Below are 15,328 nucleotides of genomic sequence, written 5' to 3'. Positions count from 1 at the left end.
CACGTAGAATCAGCTGTTTTATTTAAATTTGGAATTATAATTCCCATCATTATTTTATTTCTTCAAAAAAAAAAAATGTTCAAAAAATCTGAAAAATAATTAAAATTAAATTAAATTTTATTTGTTTAAATATTTAAAAATTAAAAAATATCAGATTTTATCAAAAATGAGCAAAATAAAAAAATTGAGATAAATTGAAAAGTTGTAACGACCTATTGTTATTTATATCAAATTTTCATTCAAAATAAAATTTGTGAATGAAGAAATTTAGTATTTTTGTGATGATTTTACCAGAAAAGTATTAAAAATTTAATTCGTAAAAGGTTCCCGAGACCATTATCGAGCACAGTTTTTGTCTAACATCAATAATTATGAGTGGAATCAATGAAATAAACTAATTTACGTCGATACAAAAAAAATCAAAATAAAAAGTTCATAATCAAATCTATAATTAGCGATAAGATGAGGAGAACAAGCAATGGAACAAAGTCAGGAAGTGTCTTTCGAGATGTCTACTATCGATCGCAATACGGGGACGAGGTGCAACGAAATAGACTGCTCAATAGTGCAAAAGGTGATTTTTACGATTTCTTTTTCAAAAGAGAAATTCTAAAAAAAAAATATTTTTAGATAGTTTGGATTACGTTCAACGACTTGCTCAATCGTCGGTGCTGAAAGTCCACAATGGCTGTGTAAATACCGTTTTTTGGAACAAATCCGGTCAATTATTGCTCTCGGGCAGCGACGACATTCACTTTGTTCTCACGGATCCCTTTTCGGGCAAGGTTCAGGTGCGTCACAAGAGTCTGCATCGCGCGAATATTTTCTCCGCGAAATTTCTTCCAGGCGGAAATGATCGTCGGATAATTTCCTGCAGTGGCGACGGGATGGTTGCTTTTACGGATTTGTCGTCGCCGGAAGAAATTCAAGCGGATTACTTCAATTGTCACGGCAGCACGACGTCTTACGAGGTGATGTCGGTGCCGAATGAACCGGATATTTTCATGTCATGCGGCGAAGATGCCACAGTTCGTTTGTATGACCTACGGAAGGAATCGAAATGTCACAAAAGTAAATGCAAGGAAAATGTGCTGATCAGTAGTCCAGCGGCAGTTACCACGATGGATGTTGCGCCGATTTCAATGTTTTATCTCGCCATTGGGTCTTCGGATGGCTTTGTACGGGTTTATGACAGACGATTTTTGGGTGTTGTCGATTTCGAGGAAGGCGTAGACACGAAATTTACCGTACCTGTGAAGGCTTTTTCGATTCCAGCGGTCGAAAAACGCGCTTATAGAATTACTTCGGTCGGTTACAGCGCCGACGAGAGCGAAATATTGACGAGTTACAGCTCGGAACATTTATATCTGTTCGATGCGACGCAGGAGGGGCTTTCGACGAAGGCAAGTCTCATGGAAAAGAATAAGCGTAACGCGAAAAAGCCGGGAAATCTTGATTCGCCGCCTCCGGTGAGACGTCTTCGTTTGCGAGGCGATTGGACCGATACTGGACCCGAATCTCGTCCTTCGATGGAAACGCAAGAGGCGAATAACACGAATGATGGACGATCTCCTTCTGCTGTGATGTCTCGGATGACGGAAGTTCTCTCCCGAATGCTCTCAGACTCAAATCGGGGACACGAGTTACCACACGAACACGACATTGACATTGTAAATACTTTACAAAACCTTGCGGATGACCGTTCTCATGATGAAGATGACACCAATGAGCATGAAATGGAAGCCGAATCCTCAAATCCGCAAGAAAATTTTGAAAAATCTGATCTGGATTACTCTTTTATCAAGCAAAAGTACACGGGACACCGAAATTCTCGCACCATGATCAAAGAATCGTCCTTTTACGGCAACAACTATGTGATGTCAGGCTCGGATTGCGGTCATATTTTTGTCTGGAACAAACAAACCGCCCGTCTGGTTAACGTTTTGCAAGGCGACAAGCATGTCGTGAACTGCATTCAACCGCATCCCACGTTAAATATTGTCGCTACCTCCGGAATTGATTACGACATCAAGATTTGGACACCGACCGATGAACAGAGCAACTTTGACGAAACCGCAGCCGAAGAACTCATGAAACGGAATGATGTGATGTTACGAGAGACCCGTGACACAATCACCGTTCCCGCGAGTTTTATGATTCTTTTGTTGTCGTCGTTGTCGCGAAATCGCCCGGCAGCGTCGAACGCAACGCCGCGATACCAAAATTTGATCCAGAATTTGCGCCAAAGAAATCGAAATCGTCGTGCAGCGGCGTCGGCATCAGCTAATGAGCCTCAGACTCAAGAATCAAGCGGAATTTCGGAAGATGACGAAACGGACACCGCTGAAAATCCCGAAGCAGAATAGGATTGGCTTTGGGAGTGTTTTTGTGTAATTTTGTTGTTTCTCGTTGTACTTGAATTATTTTTTGAATATTTTAGCACCCGTTCGCTTATCCATTTCACAGAGGATTAAAACGAGAATTGTGATTATCTACAGTTTTAATGGCAAAAAAAAAATAAATATATATTCTATTAGAAAATGTTTGGGTTGAAATTAATCGCGGTGATTTTTTAACTTTTGTCTTCTTTATTCTTCTTCATCCGTTGAATATTCGTCCTCTGAAAATTCACTGTCTGTTCTTAAATATCCAAAATCTTCATCTTCTCGAGAAATAAATTTGTAAGCAGCAGCAGAATATTGAAGAGTCCAAGATCCAGTTTCTGAGTTGGGCTAAAAAAAATAAATATTGTAAAAAACTTAAAAAATTTTTGAAAAAAAAGTTTAAAATCCTATAATCATGGTTGAAAATATATTTGACTTAAACTTAAACTTAAAAAAAAAAAATTAAGGGCTACAAAGATTTTTTGCTCAAGTTTTTTGAATAAGTCAAAATTCAATAGGCTTTTGACTTTTTGAAAATTTTTAATTTTTTTTTTAATTAATTTTTAAATATTTGAATCTTGTCAAATAATTTGATTTAAGTCAAATTAAGGAGATTTTTCAAAAAAAAGTCAATTTTTTTTTAAATTTCTTCGAACTTAACATAAGTTAAAGATTACAAAAATTAAGATTTTTGACCAGGGTTATCAAACTTATTAAGTCAAAAGTAAATAATATATAACTTATGACTTAAGTTTGAGTAAAAGTCACTTAAGTTTGACTTAAGTCAAATTAATTGCCCTAATTTACCAAATTGATCAAAAAATTTTCAAAAAAAATTGCTCTTTTTCCCTAAAACTTGGTTTAAATTCGACTTAAGTTAACTTTTTCACAAACTGAACTTAAGCTATTGTCAAAAGTCGGTTAAGTCAAAATATTCTTCTGACTAACACTGAAGTTAAAGTTGAAATTTTAAGTAAATAATTTTAATCGGATCTTAAGTTGTAAGTTTTTGCAGCCCTGCTTTTGACTTAAGCTCAATCAAAATAAATTTAAAAAAAACAATTAAGGCCGCTCCAAATTTTTTTTCTATGTTTTCTATGTCCCCTGCCCCATTTTGGAGTCGAAAATCCAATAGGGTAAAATAAAAAAAATGTTAAAAATTTCATCAAAATTGACCATTTTTTGATCTTTTTCCATATTTTTTCAAGAAATTTTCAAAAATTTTCAATATTCAAGAATTTTTGTAAAAAAAAACGAATTTTAACATTTATTTTCTTATCTAAAAATATTTTCGAAAAAAATTAAATAAAAATTTTTTACTTGAATCAAACTTAAGTGACTTAAGTTACTAAAGCTTAAGTCATTTTTTTCTTAAGTCACAGTGTTCACTTAAATATTGTTGTATTTCAACATTTGAAATAAAATTGATATTTGATCACTTACCTTGCCATCTTGATGATCATATTCAGCACGAGAGTAAAATGTCCCGTTAATTTTCATGACTTTTAAACAAGGAATATTTTTAAAAATTGACCGTCTTTGTAAATATCCACCAGATACAGACAAATATCTCAAGAATCGACAATTGGCCTTTGCGAAGTTCCAAGTTTCCTGGTCAAAGACAATATTTCGCAACATCAAAGTATCCAACTGACACCATCCACTCAACATTTCTCGAACCATTTCACCAGTAAATGCATCGTCTGTCGAGCAAAAGCTGGATAGGTTCGGACATTGTCGAACCAAATTCCGGATTCCATCGATCTCAAATTCATCCTAAAGAAATAAAAACTTAAAATTTTCTAAAAAATTAGATTTTTACTCACATTTTCATTACTGCCGCTAAGTCGCAAAGACTTGAGATTTGGTAAAAAAGCAAATTTCAGAAGACAATCGTTCGAAAGAGCTGTTTCTGAAAACGAAGTAACGTCAATGATGAACAATTCCTGCAGATTTTTCAATTTTTCAATTGAATGTGAATTGAATTTAGATGAATCGAAGATATTTTTTGGAATGCGCCCGACTAATTCAAAATTTTGCAGTTTCGGCAGGTCATTAAATATCAAACGAACTTGATGTTCTGTCAAGTTTCCATGAAACGATAGTTTAGTTAAGCCTGAGAAGGACGATATCATTTGCAAAATGCAAATATCACATTTTGTTTTACGTGCAGAAGTCACATCTAACTTTCTAACATGCGACAAATCTAAAGTTTCGTGATGTTCACCAAGGCACGGATCATCTGCGGGTAAAAGTAATGAAACTTCCTCCAAATTGGGAAATTTTTTCAATGGACGGTATGGAAAATTAAAGTTTTCGAAAATATAAAATCCGGTAATGCAACTTGGTTCGATGATTGAATGCTCAAGAAGATTGCAATTTATTTGTAAGTCCCAACTTAGACTGATGTTATTGATGCTGTTTACTGCATCTGACATTTCCAAATGTTCGTAAATCTCTATTCTGTGTGCCCGGAAGTTCAATTTTCTACCCAAAAATGCAAATTTAAGTTGTTCCAGATGAGACAATCCCTTTTGGACCGCCAAAAATTCCTTATAATTCTTTTGATTCTCCCAATAAATCGTTCTGTTGACAGAAATTGTTTTCAATGTCGGCGGAAAGTGTTGGATTTTTTCAAGAGTTTGGTTTAAATCCACACTTAACTCTTCTAAATTTGGGAAATTTATCAGAATATTCTCACGCAAATTTTCTTCAAGCGCCTTTGTTTCCTCTTGAAAAATTACTGGAGAGAAAAAACTTTCAGAAATCTGTATTTTCCGAATTTCTTCTCCTAGTCTTTTGAAAAAGTTTTTGGCAAATGGAAGTGTCTTGAAACTTGCGTTTTCCAATGTGAGATGATCAAAAGTTCGAATTGTGCGTCTTTCGGGTGCAAACAACTCTCCGATTCCACAATTGGAAGCCAAATAATCTTCTGAAATCGTCAACTTAAAGAATTTTCTGAATTCTGGACGCAAAGTCAAGTGAAAGAACGCCAAACAAACTTCTGAACAGCGACGAATGCTCCACGAATCCAAATACTTGAAAATTTCCACCAACACCTGAAACAATAAATATCGGATTTCAACATGGCGAAATGTGAAAAATGTCAAAACTTCAATTTTTTACCTCATCTGGAAGTTTCTCGATCAACGATCGATGTTGGCGGCTTGCCTTGGATCTGGTCTCCATGACTAACACAAATTTGTTTTCTTGAGAGTTTTCATATGAATTTACGAAAAAAACAACAAAGCCAAACACCTGTTTCGGACTGATTGATGAGGAGATCGAAACTGATAAATCGGAATTTGCCGGCAATCGGAATGAAATCGAAACAACGAAAAAATCTCGACGCGTATCGTTTCGTCTGTTAGTTTTTCCCGATTTTCGTGTTAAAACTCACAAGAATTGCAACAAAATGGCATCAAATATGAGCACACGATCACGAAAAAGCTCATCGCCCATCGAAAGTCTCCCGGTTGAGGTAAAAAAATGAGTTTTAAAAATTTTTACATTACGCCATGTCGAAATCCGATATTTATTGTTTCAGATTTTGGTGGAAATTTTCGAGTATTTGGATTCGTGGAGCATTCGTCGCTGTTCAGAAGTTGGTTTGACGTTCTTTCACTTGACTTTGCGTTCAGAATTCAGAAAATTCTTCAAGTTGACGATTTCAGAAGATTATTTGGCTGCCAATTGTGGAATCTAAGAGTTGTTTGCACCCGAAAGACGCACAATTCGAACTTTTGATCATCTTACATTGGAAAAAGTTAATTTCAAGACACTTCCATTTGCCAAGAACTTTTTCATGCGACTTGGAAGAGAAGTCACCGAGATAGAATTGCAAAACACGTTTTTTCTGCCACTCATGATAGAAAAAGGATCAGAAACTCAAGATAAAAATTTTCGTCTAAATATCTTGCAAAACTTTCCGCATTTAGAGAGATTAACAATTCAACAGTATTTTATTCATCAATTAAGCTTCTTTCCACTCTCTTTAAAGGAGGTTTATGTGAATGATTTGGTTTGTTTCAGAAAACTTAATGACGTCAAAAATTCTGTCATAAACAAAAAAGGCGCCGCTAATTTGAAAAAATTGTCTGTCTCAAACTTATACGATATTCATACTGAGGAAAATTCCGCAGGTTGGAAAATCACAAATTATGCTGAGAAAATTATAGAAAATATTGAAGCAATTTCTGGATTTTTAGAACATTTGGATGTCTCATTTGACATACTCAAGCATGCGGTTCTTAATGTTACGCACATCACAGGAGTTTCACTCAATTGGCTGGATAAAATTTCATTTAATGGCTTACATGCTTTACCAAACTTGAAAACTCTTTCACTCTCTTTGAAGGACGGCTACAATTGTTCCTCATACCATGGTCAACCATTTCCCGATTTTTCGCATGTCGATAATTTAAACTTGCGTTTTGATCTTCAGGAAGTATCTAGTTGTGGCATTTGTATTACGAATATTTTATCGTCTTTTACGGGCTTAACAGAACTCAAGTTGACAGGAAATTGGAGAGAACAAAAATATCGTCTAATTTTTGCTAATATGCCAAAATTGAAAAGTCTCGAGCTACGTGGAGAAATTCCACGAAATCTATTTGACTCGGCCAATCATACTCCAAATTCCGTTGAGCAATTGAAGAATTTGCAGCATTTGTTGCTGCATGACACAGGATCTCTTCTTTCAAATGAGTCTTTACTGAAATTCTCGTTTCTGCCGAAACTCGAAACACTGTGCATCAGTCAACCTTATAGAAAAGTAAGTTAGTTTTGTTTCCTGACATAAATATTTTTGAGATTTGAGAATTATTTGAGAATTTTCTTTCAGAAAACCAGTAAAATTAGTGGAATTCGTCATCTCATCCGACAATGTCCCAACATAGAAGACTTTTATTTCGCAGATAAATCAATAAATGATGCAATGATTAAAGAAATGATCCATGGATGGCCTCGCTTAAGCCTTTTGCAATTACCAAAGGCACAAATTTTGCAAAAAAGCACCTGGGACATGATAAAAAATACTTGTCGTTGCTTAAAATATTTGTCTGTTCATCGAAATCAAGTGAATTTATCGTTCGCAGAGCAGTGTTCTTTGTTTAAGAGCATTTTTAGTTTGAAAGTTTTTGAAAAAGGACAAAAACGCTTCACACGTTCCGAATTTTATGAACAAGATGTTTACTTGGAAAAATATGCCGAGCGTCACTTAGATGTGTCTCTTAAACGTGTAAGTTTTATAATTTTCGAATTTTGATTGCTTCGAAAAACCCTAACGTCAACTCAATAGGTTTTGTCCGATGCCTCATTTTAAAATCCAAAAACGAGAGACGCGAAAAAAAACTTAAAAATCTCTTTTCAGCACATAAAACAAATAACAACAACAATTTTTTTCAACTTTTTGTCCCATGCCCTATTTTTAAAGTTGAAAATATAATGGGCCAAAATAAAAAAAATTAAAATTTCATCAAAATTTACCGTTTTTGGTCTTTTCTTTTATTTTTTTAAAGAAATTTAAAAAAAAATAAAATATATTAAATTTTCAAAAAAATACCTATGTAATGAAAATCGAATTTAAACATGAATTTTCTTTTATAAATATGGGTATTTTTAAATTTTATAATTTTTAATTATTTTTTTTTTTAAATTTATTAATTTTCATTTTTATGGAATTTTTTTTTTAAATTTTTAACTTGAAATACTTTGAGATCAATTTTAAGTTATCAAATCTCAATGAAGATAACATAAAAATAAGTAAAATATTCATTAATGACCGAAAATTGTCTAAATTTTGTTATTTTGTATGAAAAGGTATTTCAAAACTTTTTTTTATTTTTCCCCTTTTATTTGTTATTTTATTTTAAATCAAAATTGAAAGAAAATTGAACTAAAATTTTCTCAAAGTAGAAATATTAGTTACTAGGGTAATTCTTCAGTGGTGAGAAGTTTTAGAGTGATATTTTCAACATTGATTTTTTGAATGAAAATTTTAAATTTAAGAAAAAATCTTTATACCGAATGAAAGTTTAGACCATTTTCTACAATATTAGTCAAAAAAATTTAAAAGTTTTAACTTTTTACTGCATAAAATTAGTAAATGAAAAACAGCCAAAAAATTCAGTCCCGAGAACTTACTTCTATCTCTGATAATAAAAACCTCGGTCTATAGAACGTACCGAACGTACGTGTTTCTATAGATACAAGCGCGTTTACATCAGAATCCCTTATTTCGCACATTTCCTTAAATTTCGATTGCTAATGAGGCTTAAAGTATATCGATATATACATCAAAATGTGCGTAAAAGTGCATAGAATGATAATTTCGAAAAAAATATTAAATTTTGTTCAGAAAATTGCATGAAAATGTTAAATTACTATAGACCGAGGTAGGGAAGTGCTCTCGTATTTATCAATATTTAAGGCTAAAAATGCACTAAATTCTTCAAATTCAGCAACAAATCGATAGAAAAATTAACAAAGAATGCATATATAACAACTTTTTGTATAAATTTGAAGATTAATTTGCTCAAAAAGCTTATTTACGCCAATACCGAAAAAGCAAATCTCTTAAGTTAGAAGTAGCAAAAGTGAGTTTTTTCGACACGCGATTTTCAATTAATGAAAAAAGTGTTAAAAATGATAGAAAATCCAAATATTTTGCATCAATTATGTAGAAAAACCTTCAAATTTAGTGATTCAATACACTTTTTGGAAATTTTCATTCAAAATATAAGAGAAATTAGCACTCAAAATTAAATCTCTCACGACTGAGGTTATCCACCACTGAAGAATTACCCTATTTAATTTTGGTTTTAATTTTTTCATCTAAATTTTTTTATTTTTTATCGTTTTTTAAACAAAAAAGAATCTACTGAAAATTTCTTTTCTTACTAAATTTTTTAAATTAATTTTTTTTTTGAAAAAATCGGGAGGGGCATAAAGTGAAAAAAATTAATTATTTTTTTTTTCAGAAACAATCAGCAACTAAGTCAACATCCAACAAAAAACGTTGTTTGACCTACAATCCTCTATTAGAAGAGCACAATTTATCGTTTTCGGAAGATTCAAGCTCGGAAGATGAATTTGAATGAAAAACTTTTCATTTTTTTATTAATTCTAATATTTCGATTTATTTTCCATTAAATTATTTGAAGCAAAGATACAATTTATATCCATTCATTGTTTTATTCAATTGTATTTAGGTAGTAATTGTATTTATTTTCGACGACATAGAATAATAATTAATTATAATATTAATACATAGGAATATTTTTGCTTTGGAATCTCTTGGCATTCTGTAGCTGCACTACGATTTGTGAGTCTTTGTGAAAAAAAAAATTCATAAAAATTTGCAACTACTATTGCATCGTTTGATTCGAAATATTTTCAACTTTTAAGTATTTATATCTTAAATTTAATATAATATTTATATAATATATATAGAGGGGGGTCTTGTGATATAAATGATATCGATAAATACTTGTAAAAAAATAAATGTTAAAAAAAAAATTCGTGAAAAATCGCAACATGTGAAAATGAGATACATCGAAGACACGGAAAAGCGGGATAATTTTTTCCATTTTTAAAATTTTTAAATAGTACATAACTGATTTCTAAACTTGTAATATTTTAAAATACTAAAAAATTCTTTGTGCTTTTTTTTTTGCTTGTTATAGTCTAAATTTTGATCATCAGAGTAATTTCCTAAAAAGATCTCAATTCCAAAAGTAAAGAATTCCAGACGAGAGTCTGGGACGGAAACGAATTATTTCTGATATCGACGAGTGGTCGACAAGATTTGCGTTCTAATTCTGAAATAATTATACCAAATATTTGCAATTTTGTGATAATAAGCGGCAAAGATGGTTTTTTGTTGTTGTTGCTGTTGTGGTTGCTGACTACTTTGCTGCTGCTCTTCCGTGTTACTTTGTCGAGATTTTCATAAAAGATCTTTCAGGAAGTCAATTGACCCTCATTTTTTCTTGCTCTTGCCGAGCGTGAGGGTGTGATGAGTGGCCATTTGGGTCTTGCGACGATTGAATTCGACAAATTCGTCTTCGAGCTTCTTGCGTGCCTCCTCGAGTTTGCGTTTCTCTTCGGCATGATCCTTCTTGAGCTTGTCAAATTTAGCGTGCAAATCCTTCTCGGCGTCTTTCAGCTCTGCTTCCTTCTCTTTGACACGCACAACGAACATTTGACGTACCTCGTCTTCTTTTGCCTGCAACTCGGCCAAATGCGTCGAACGTTTCGCCTCGAAGGTTTGCTGGAACGAAACCGGCTTATTTTCGCCATCGACATCCGTGAAGCCCATTTGTTCCAAGCGCATTTGGCGGTACAGCTCGTAGTGACGCGTATGCGTTTTTTCACGCATGTCCTCCATGTTCGTGCGAATCAACATTTCGCGCAACTTGACAAAGTCGCAGTGATTTTCGTTCTCCACTTGCACGATGCCCCAGGGATATTGGCGTGCACGAACGTTTTTGTTGCCGCAACGGACCATCTCGGTGCTGCCAACGACCGCGAACGGGACATGGGTGTTCATCTGGCTGTTAATTTCCGTAACAGACTCGTCGTCAGTGGGGAATTGGTAGATTTCGACGCCGTTATTTTTGATTTCTTCCATAATTTTGGCCTTGAACTTTTGCAGCTCGGCTTTCGAGATGGTGTCGGCTTTGGCAATGATGGGGATGATGTTGACTTTTTTGTCCAGCTTCTTCATGCACACGAGATCGAGCGACTTGAGACCGTGTCCCGTGGGACAAATGAAGTACAAGCAAACGTGGATGCGACTATCGTGGAACGACGTGAGTGAACGCTTGATTTTCAACTCTTCTTGCAAGAAACACTCAAATTGCTGATCGATGTAGTCGACGAGGGCCTTGAACGAGTCATCCTTGTTGATTTGGTCGCCATAACCGACAGTGTCGCAAATTGTGAGCTAAAAAAAACATCAATTTTTCATCAATAATTGCATTTAAAAATAATTTTAGGACAAAAATTACCTTCAATCTGACACTACTCTCCTGCAATTCGTAAGTTTGGGACTTCAACTTGACATTCGGCAGGGAATGGGGACTCGGATGCGACTCGAAACTCGTGTTGAACAGCGAATCCATCAACGTAGACTTGCCCAAGCCCGTTTCTCCGATGCACAAAATGTTGAAAGCGAAGCCATTCTGAACACTCTTGTTCACCAACTGGTCCGGGAGGCTGTCGAAACCAACGTGACCCGCCAATTTCAATTGACGCACGCTATCGGGCTGTAATGACACAGAAAAAAACGCAAAAAAATTAGAACAAAATGCAATTTAATGCAAAAACAAACAAACTTGTTGTCCCGTAACAGCAACTTTGAACGAATGGAATGTCTCCTTCAAGTTAATTAAAATCGTCATCGTGTTCTGTCTGCTCGTTGCAAGTGTTTCAAAACAAATGAGTTACTTTTGAAAGAATTTCTGTCGCAGTAGAAAGTTTTTTTTCGGTATTATTCAGGGTAAAAGTAAACAATGTACGTCGTTGATGAGCTTTACGTGATTCAGGGCAATATGCAGAGTTGAATAGAATTTTTTTTTAATATTTACTGTATGTCGTATGTGACAAGAATATGCAATGAGGAAGGTCGTTACTGTCTCTTACATTTTTTTTTCTAATGAAAAATGCAGGAACTCTTTCAAAATCGTGATAACCGGAAAATTTTGAATAAATTTTCCATTGGAATGCAGTTTCTCTCCATCTTTCGATGCAATGTACGGGAGTTCATCGCATTCATCCAACCATAAATGGCCCAAATATTTGTCGAGCAGTGATTAATGAACCCGAAACATGTCTGACTCAATGCAAACAAATAATTAAGCTGTCTCCACATCAATGAACAAGCATTTCTTAATTTTCTTTTGTATCAACAAACTATTAAATATCAATTAAAACGAAGTTAACGGAGTTGAATGGATTTCTATTTTTAGAAATTTCCGGAAAACAGAGTTCCAGCATGTCTTTGTCTGGGTTTTCTTTAATTTTTATGACATTTTTTATTACATTTTTAAATGTGACGATGGAAAATCGAGTCCGGAAGAGCTTTTTAAATTTTTTAATTGAAAAATAAACATAAATAATGTCGTTTTGTTGGGCGTTGACGAAATGTTTTGATGTTTTTTTGTACGAATTTTTGCGATTTTTGCACTATTTTCACTCGAATTTCGTTCCTCATGGTTTTAATTAACTTGAGTTGCTGGTAAAAATGCAAAATAATTTAATTTTATAAGAGAATTTTGGACTTACTTGTGGTGGGACTTCAGATGCGGTCATTTTTCAGTTGAAAATTTCACGATTGAACTGAATTAGCAAGCCGGCAAATTATTTGCACTACTGTATTTTGCTGAAAAACAAACCACACACATGGATTTTATTCAAAAGAAGACAGTAGCCCTCTGGCGGTTCATGAATTAGCAAAAAAGGCGAATTTGTTTCACTCACTGCTCGGTCCGAGAAATTTGTTGCTCTTTTTCCGAACAATAAATTGGATCATCTACGGGATACGGCCGTCAATCACGTAAGTTTTTGCCTGTAAAAGCATCTCTGGTTGCTCGTGCACGCGAGACGCATCGAGATTTTCCCGCTTCTCCAAGCACAGCGCCAGAAATTGCGAAATTCAATGTCCCCGAGAATGACTTTCGTTTTCACCTACGTTTTATTTTGTTTTTGTTTCGTTTTTTTTTCGTCGCTGCTTCTGTTCGTCACTGGATGCACACAGATTGCCAATCAGACATCAAGTGGATTCGCACCGCGACCTTTGGAACCAAAAAAACACAGCAAAACGCGTGAAGCATGGACAAGACTGTACAATATGGAGGTGTTGAGGGCCCCGATGCCATGTACGTGAAACTCATTTCGAGTGATGGCCACGAGTTTATTGTGAAACGCGAACATGCCTTAACCTCGGGAACGATCAAAGCAATGTTATCCGGTCCCGGGCAATTTGCCGAGAACGAAGCGAACGAAGTTAATTTTCGCGAGATACCGTAAGTGTGGTGAAATTCCCGCAAATTTCGCTTACTCATCAAAAATAATTTTTTTTTGCAGATCCCACGTTTTGCAAAAGGTCTGCATGTACTTTACGTACAAGGTTCGTTACACAAACAGCTCAACTGAAATCCCAGAGTTCCCGATTGCCCCGGAAATCGCGTTGGAACTATTGATGGCCGCCAATTTCCTTGACTGCTAAATCAAAAATGCAAAAAAACGATGACGATACGGCGATTTATGGACTACGATGCACTGGATACCAATCAAACTCAAGTAAAACAGCCAAGTAGAGTTGTGCAGACACTCTCAACAACAAATTCATATATTTATAAATAATTTTTTTCGGGTGTTGATGTGTCGTTAACTTTTGTAACATGCAGAAATGGTGAAAAATCAAGACGAAACCAGAGAAAATCGAAAAGAAAAGAAGACGGAGATCATTACTTATATTAGTACATATTATTTTTATTATCATTACGCTTAGCAAATTGCATTCAGTAGCCAAGGAAAGCAACCAATACCGATAAATGGGGAAGAAACATAATTATTTTTAGTGGTATAATTTATTTTGTTCTACCTTTTCTAATTTCCTTACTACAATCATCAATTTCTGTCCTTTTTGGTGTTAGATTTATAGACAAAAAAAAAAACAAATTCACAAACACACTTTTGATAAGACGTACATTGACTTTCTTTGATATAATTGAAAAAAAAAATACAAAATTAAGTCAATATCACATGTAATAAATTAAAGATAAATAATTGTAATTGAAAAGGGGAAAAAATGTTTTCAAATCATTTTTTTCTAATTATTAATGAATATAATATTTAAAGTTTATGTAATAAAAAAAGCGAACAATCTCATGAAAAAATATTTTGTATCAAAAAAATTGTGGGGAGGATTTAAATAAAAAAGAAGTTCTTGGCTCCCATCAACCATTTTTCTTTTTTTTTATTTTGGAAAAATTTATTGTATTATTAAATTTAAAAAAAAATGGAAAATAAATATACTAGCAAACTTAAACAACTGAAGTAAAGTAAAATAAAATAAAAAATAAATGCATAACAAATGAAAACATGAAGAAGATTATAAATACAACAAAATTTGTGTTTTTTTTTAATCTGTTGGCTCTCGTGACTATTTTGGTAGTCTATATTTAAATATTTATCAATTTGCAAAAAAAAAATCACATTTGATGGATCTGAGTTGAAGTTTAAGGTAATAAATTAATTTTAAAGAGTTTTTTTATCTGTTCTGATGTCTGTCCGGTATTATGTGAGAAATAAATGTATTTAAAAGGATATTGAAATTTTCTAAATTTAATTAAAATTTAACAAAAATTAAATTTTTATTAAATTTCATAAAATCTGAAAATTTTAAGAAATTTTTGCGAATTTTAAAATTTATTGTTTTTATTTTTTTAAGAAGCTCCAAATTTTTTTCGAGTGTTTGTTAGGCTTTTGTCAATTTTTTTTCAGAAAAAGGCCTCTATCGATACTAAAATTGAAATTCTGGAATTAACTTTTCTCCGAAGTTATTTTTTAAATTTTTAATGAAGTAGCTTTTCAAATGACTTTCTGAATAAATTGCCAAAAATTTAAAATTTTTTTTTTTTATGCTTTCGAGATTTAAAAAAATTTTTTAAAAAATAAAAATTTATTGTTAAAAATTAAATAATAAATTTTAAAACTTTTTTCTCCGAGCATTTTTTATAGAACATATGCTTTTGTTGTTCTTAAGTTATTTCCATTAAAACTTTCTATTTTAAAATTTATTTCCGAAGATTTCAAGCTAAAAAAATAAAACATTAAATGTTTAAACATTTTTATGAAAAAATATTTTAGTGAAGAAAATTTATTTTAATATATTAAATTTAGTAAAAATTATTCAGGAAATCGATAATTTTAAAAGA

At 33.2% G+C, this 15,328-nt stretch overlaps 4 protein-coding genes across 5 annotated transcripts; 2 read left to right on the top strand and 2 right to left on the bottom strand.

Annotated features, from left to right (window-relative positions):
* The first annotated feature begins 250 nt into the window (after window positions 1-250).
* Window positions 251-2,504, top strand: LOC134836743 (DDB1- and CUL4-associated factor 6-like). Its single transcript, XM_063851946.1, has 2 exons — window positions 251-574; window positions 631-2,504. Exons 1-2 carry the CDS (start codon window positions 463-465, stop codon window positions 2,364-2,366), a joined length of 1,848 nt encoding a protein of 615 aa, XP_063708016.1. The 5' UTR covers window positions 251-462; the 3' UTR covers window positions 2,367-2,504.
* LOC134836744 (uncharacterized) lies at window positions 2,489-5,659 on the bottom strand. Its single transcript, XM_063851948.1, has 4 exons — window positions 5,511-5,659; window positions 4,211-5,443; window positions 3,828-4,160; window positions 2,489-2,732 (listed from the first exon to the last, which is right to left on the bottom strand). The coding sequence occupies exons 1-4, from the start codon at window positions 5,571-5,573 to the stop codon at window positions 2,589-2,591; spliced, it is 1,773 nt and encodes a 590-aa protein (XP_063708018.1). The 5' UTR covers window positions 5,574-5,659; the 3' UTR covers window positions 2,489-2,588.
* A 3,940-nt stretch (window positions 5,660-9,599) lies between these two features.
* Window positions 9,600-12,763, bottom strand: LOC134827364 (septin-2-like). Of its 2 annotated transcripts, none has more exons than XM_063840080.1 (3): window positions 12,672-12,763; window positions 11,396-11,653; window positions 9,600-11,331 (listed from the first exon to the last, which is right to left on the bottom strand). In XM_063840080.1, the coding sequence occupies exons 1-3, from the start codon at window positions 12,696-12,698 to the stop codon at window positions 10,366-10,368; spliced, it is 1,251 nt and encodes a 416-aa protein (XP_063696150.1). In that variant the 5' UTR covers window positions 12,699-12,763; the 3' UTR covers window positions 9,600-10,365. The 2 variants fall into 2 exon arrangements, with proteins under 2 accessions (XP_063696150.1, XP_063696072.1); XM_063840002.1 differs by lacking the exon at window positions 12,672-12,763 and adding an exon at window positions 11,723-11,803.
* A 68-nt stretch (window positions 12,764-12,831) lies between these two features.
* LOC134828163 (elongin-C) lies at window positions 12,832-14,114 on the top strand. The gene is made up of 3 exons (XM_063841156.1): window positions 12,832-12,942; window positions 13,144-13,411; window positions 13,473-14,114. Exons 2-3 carry the CDS (start codon window positions 13,218-13,220, stop codon window positions 13,612-13,614), a joined length of 336 nt encoding a protein of 111 aa, XP_063697226.1. The 5' UTR covers window positions 12,832-12,942; window positions 13,144-13,217; the 3' UTR covers window positions 13,615-14,114.
* The last annotated feature ends 1,214 nt before the right edge of the window (window positions 14,115-15,328 follow it).

The sequence above is a fragment of the Culicoides brevitarsis genome, chromosome 1 (genome assembly GCF_036172545.1).
Source record: "Culicoides brevitarsis isolate CSIRO-B50_1 chromosome 1, AGI_CSIRO_Cbre_v1, whole genome shotgun sequence".
NCBI classification, from domain to species: Eukaryota; Metazoa; Arthropoda; class Insecta; order Diptera; family Ceratopogonidae; genus Culicoides; species Culicoides brevitarsis.
The sequence above is the reverse complement of the archived record's forward strand: the minus strand, read 5'-3'. Positions and strand labels throughout refer to the sequence as shown.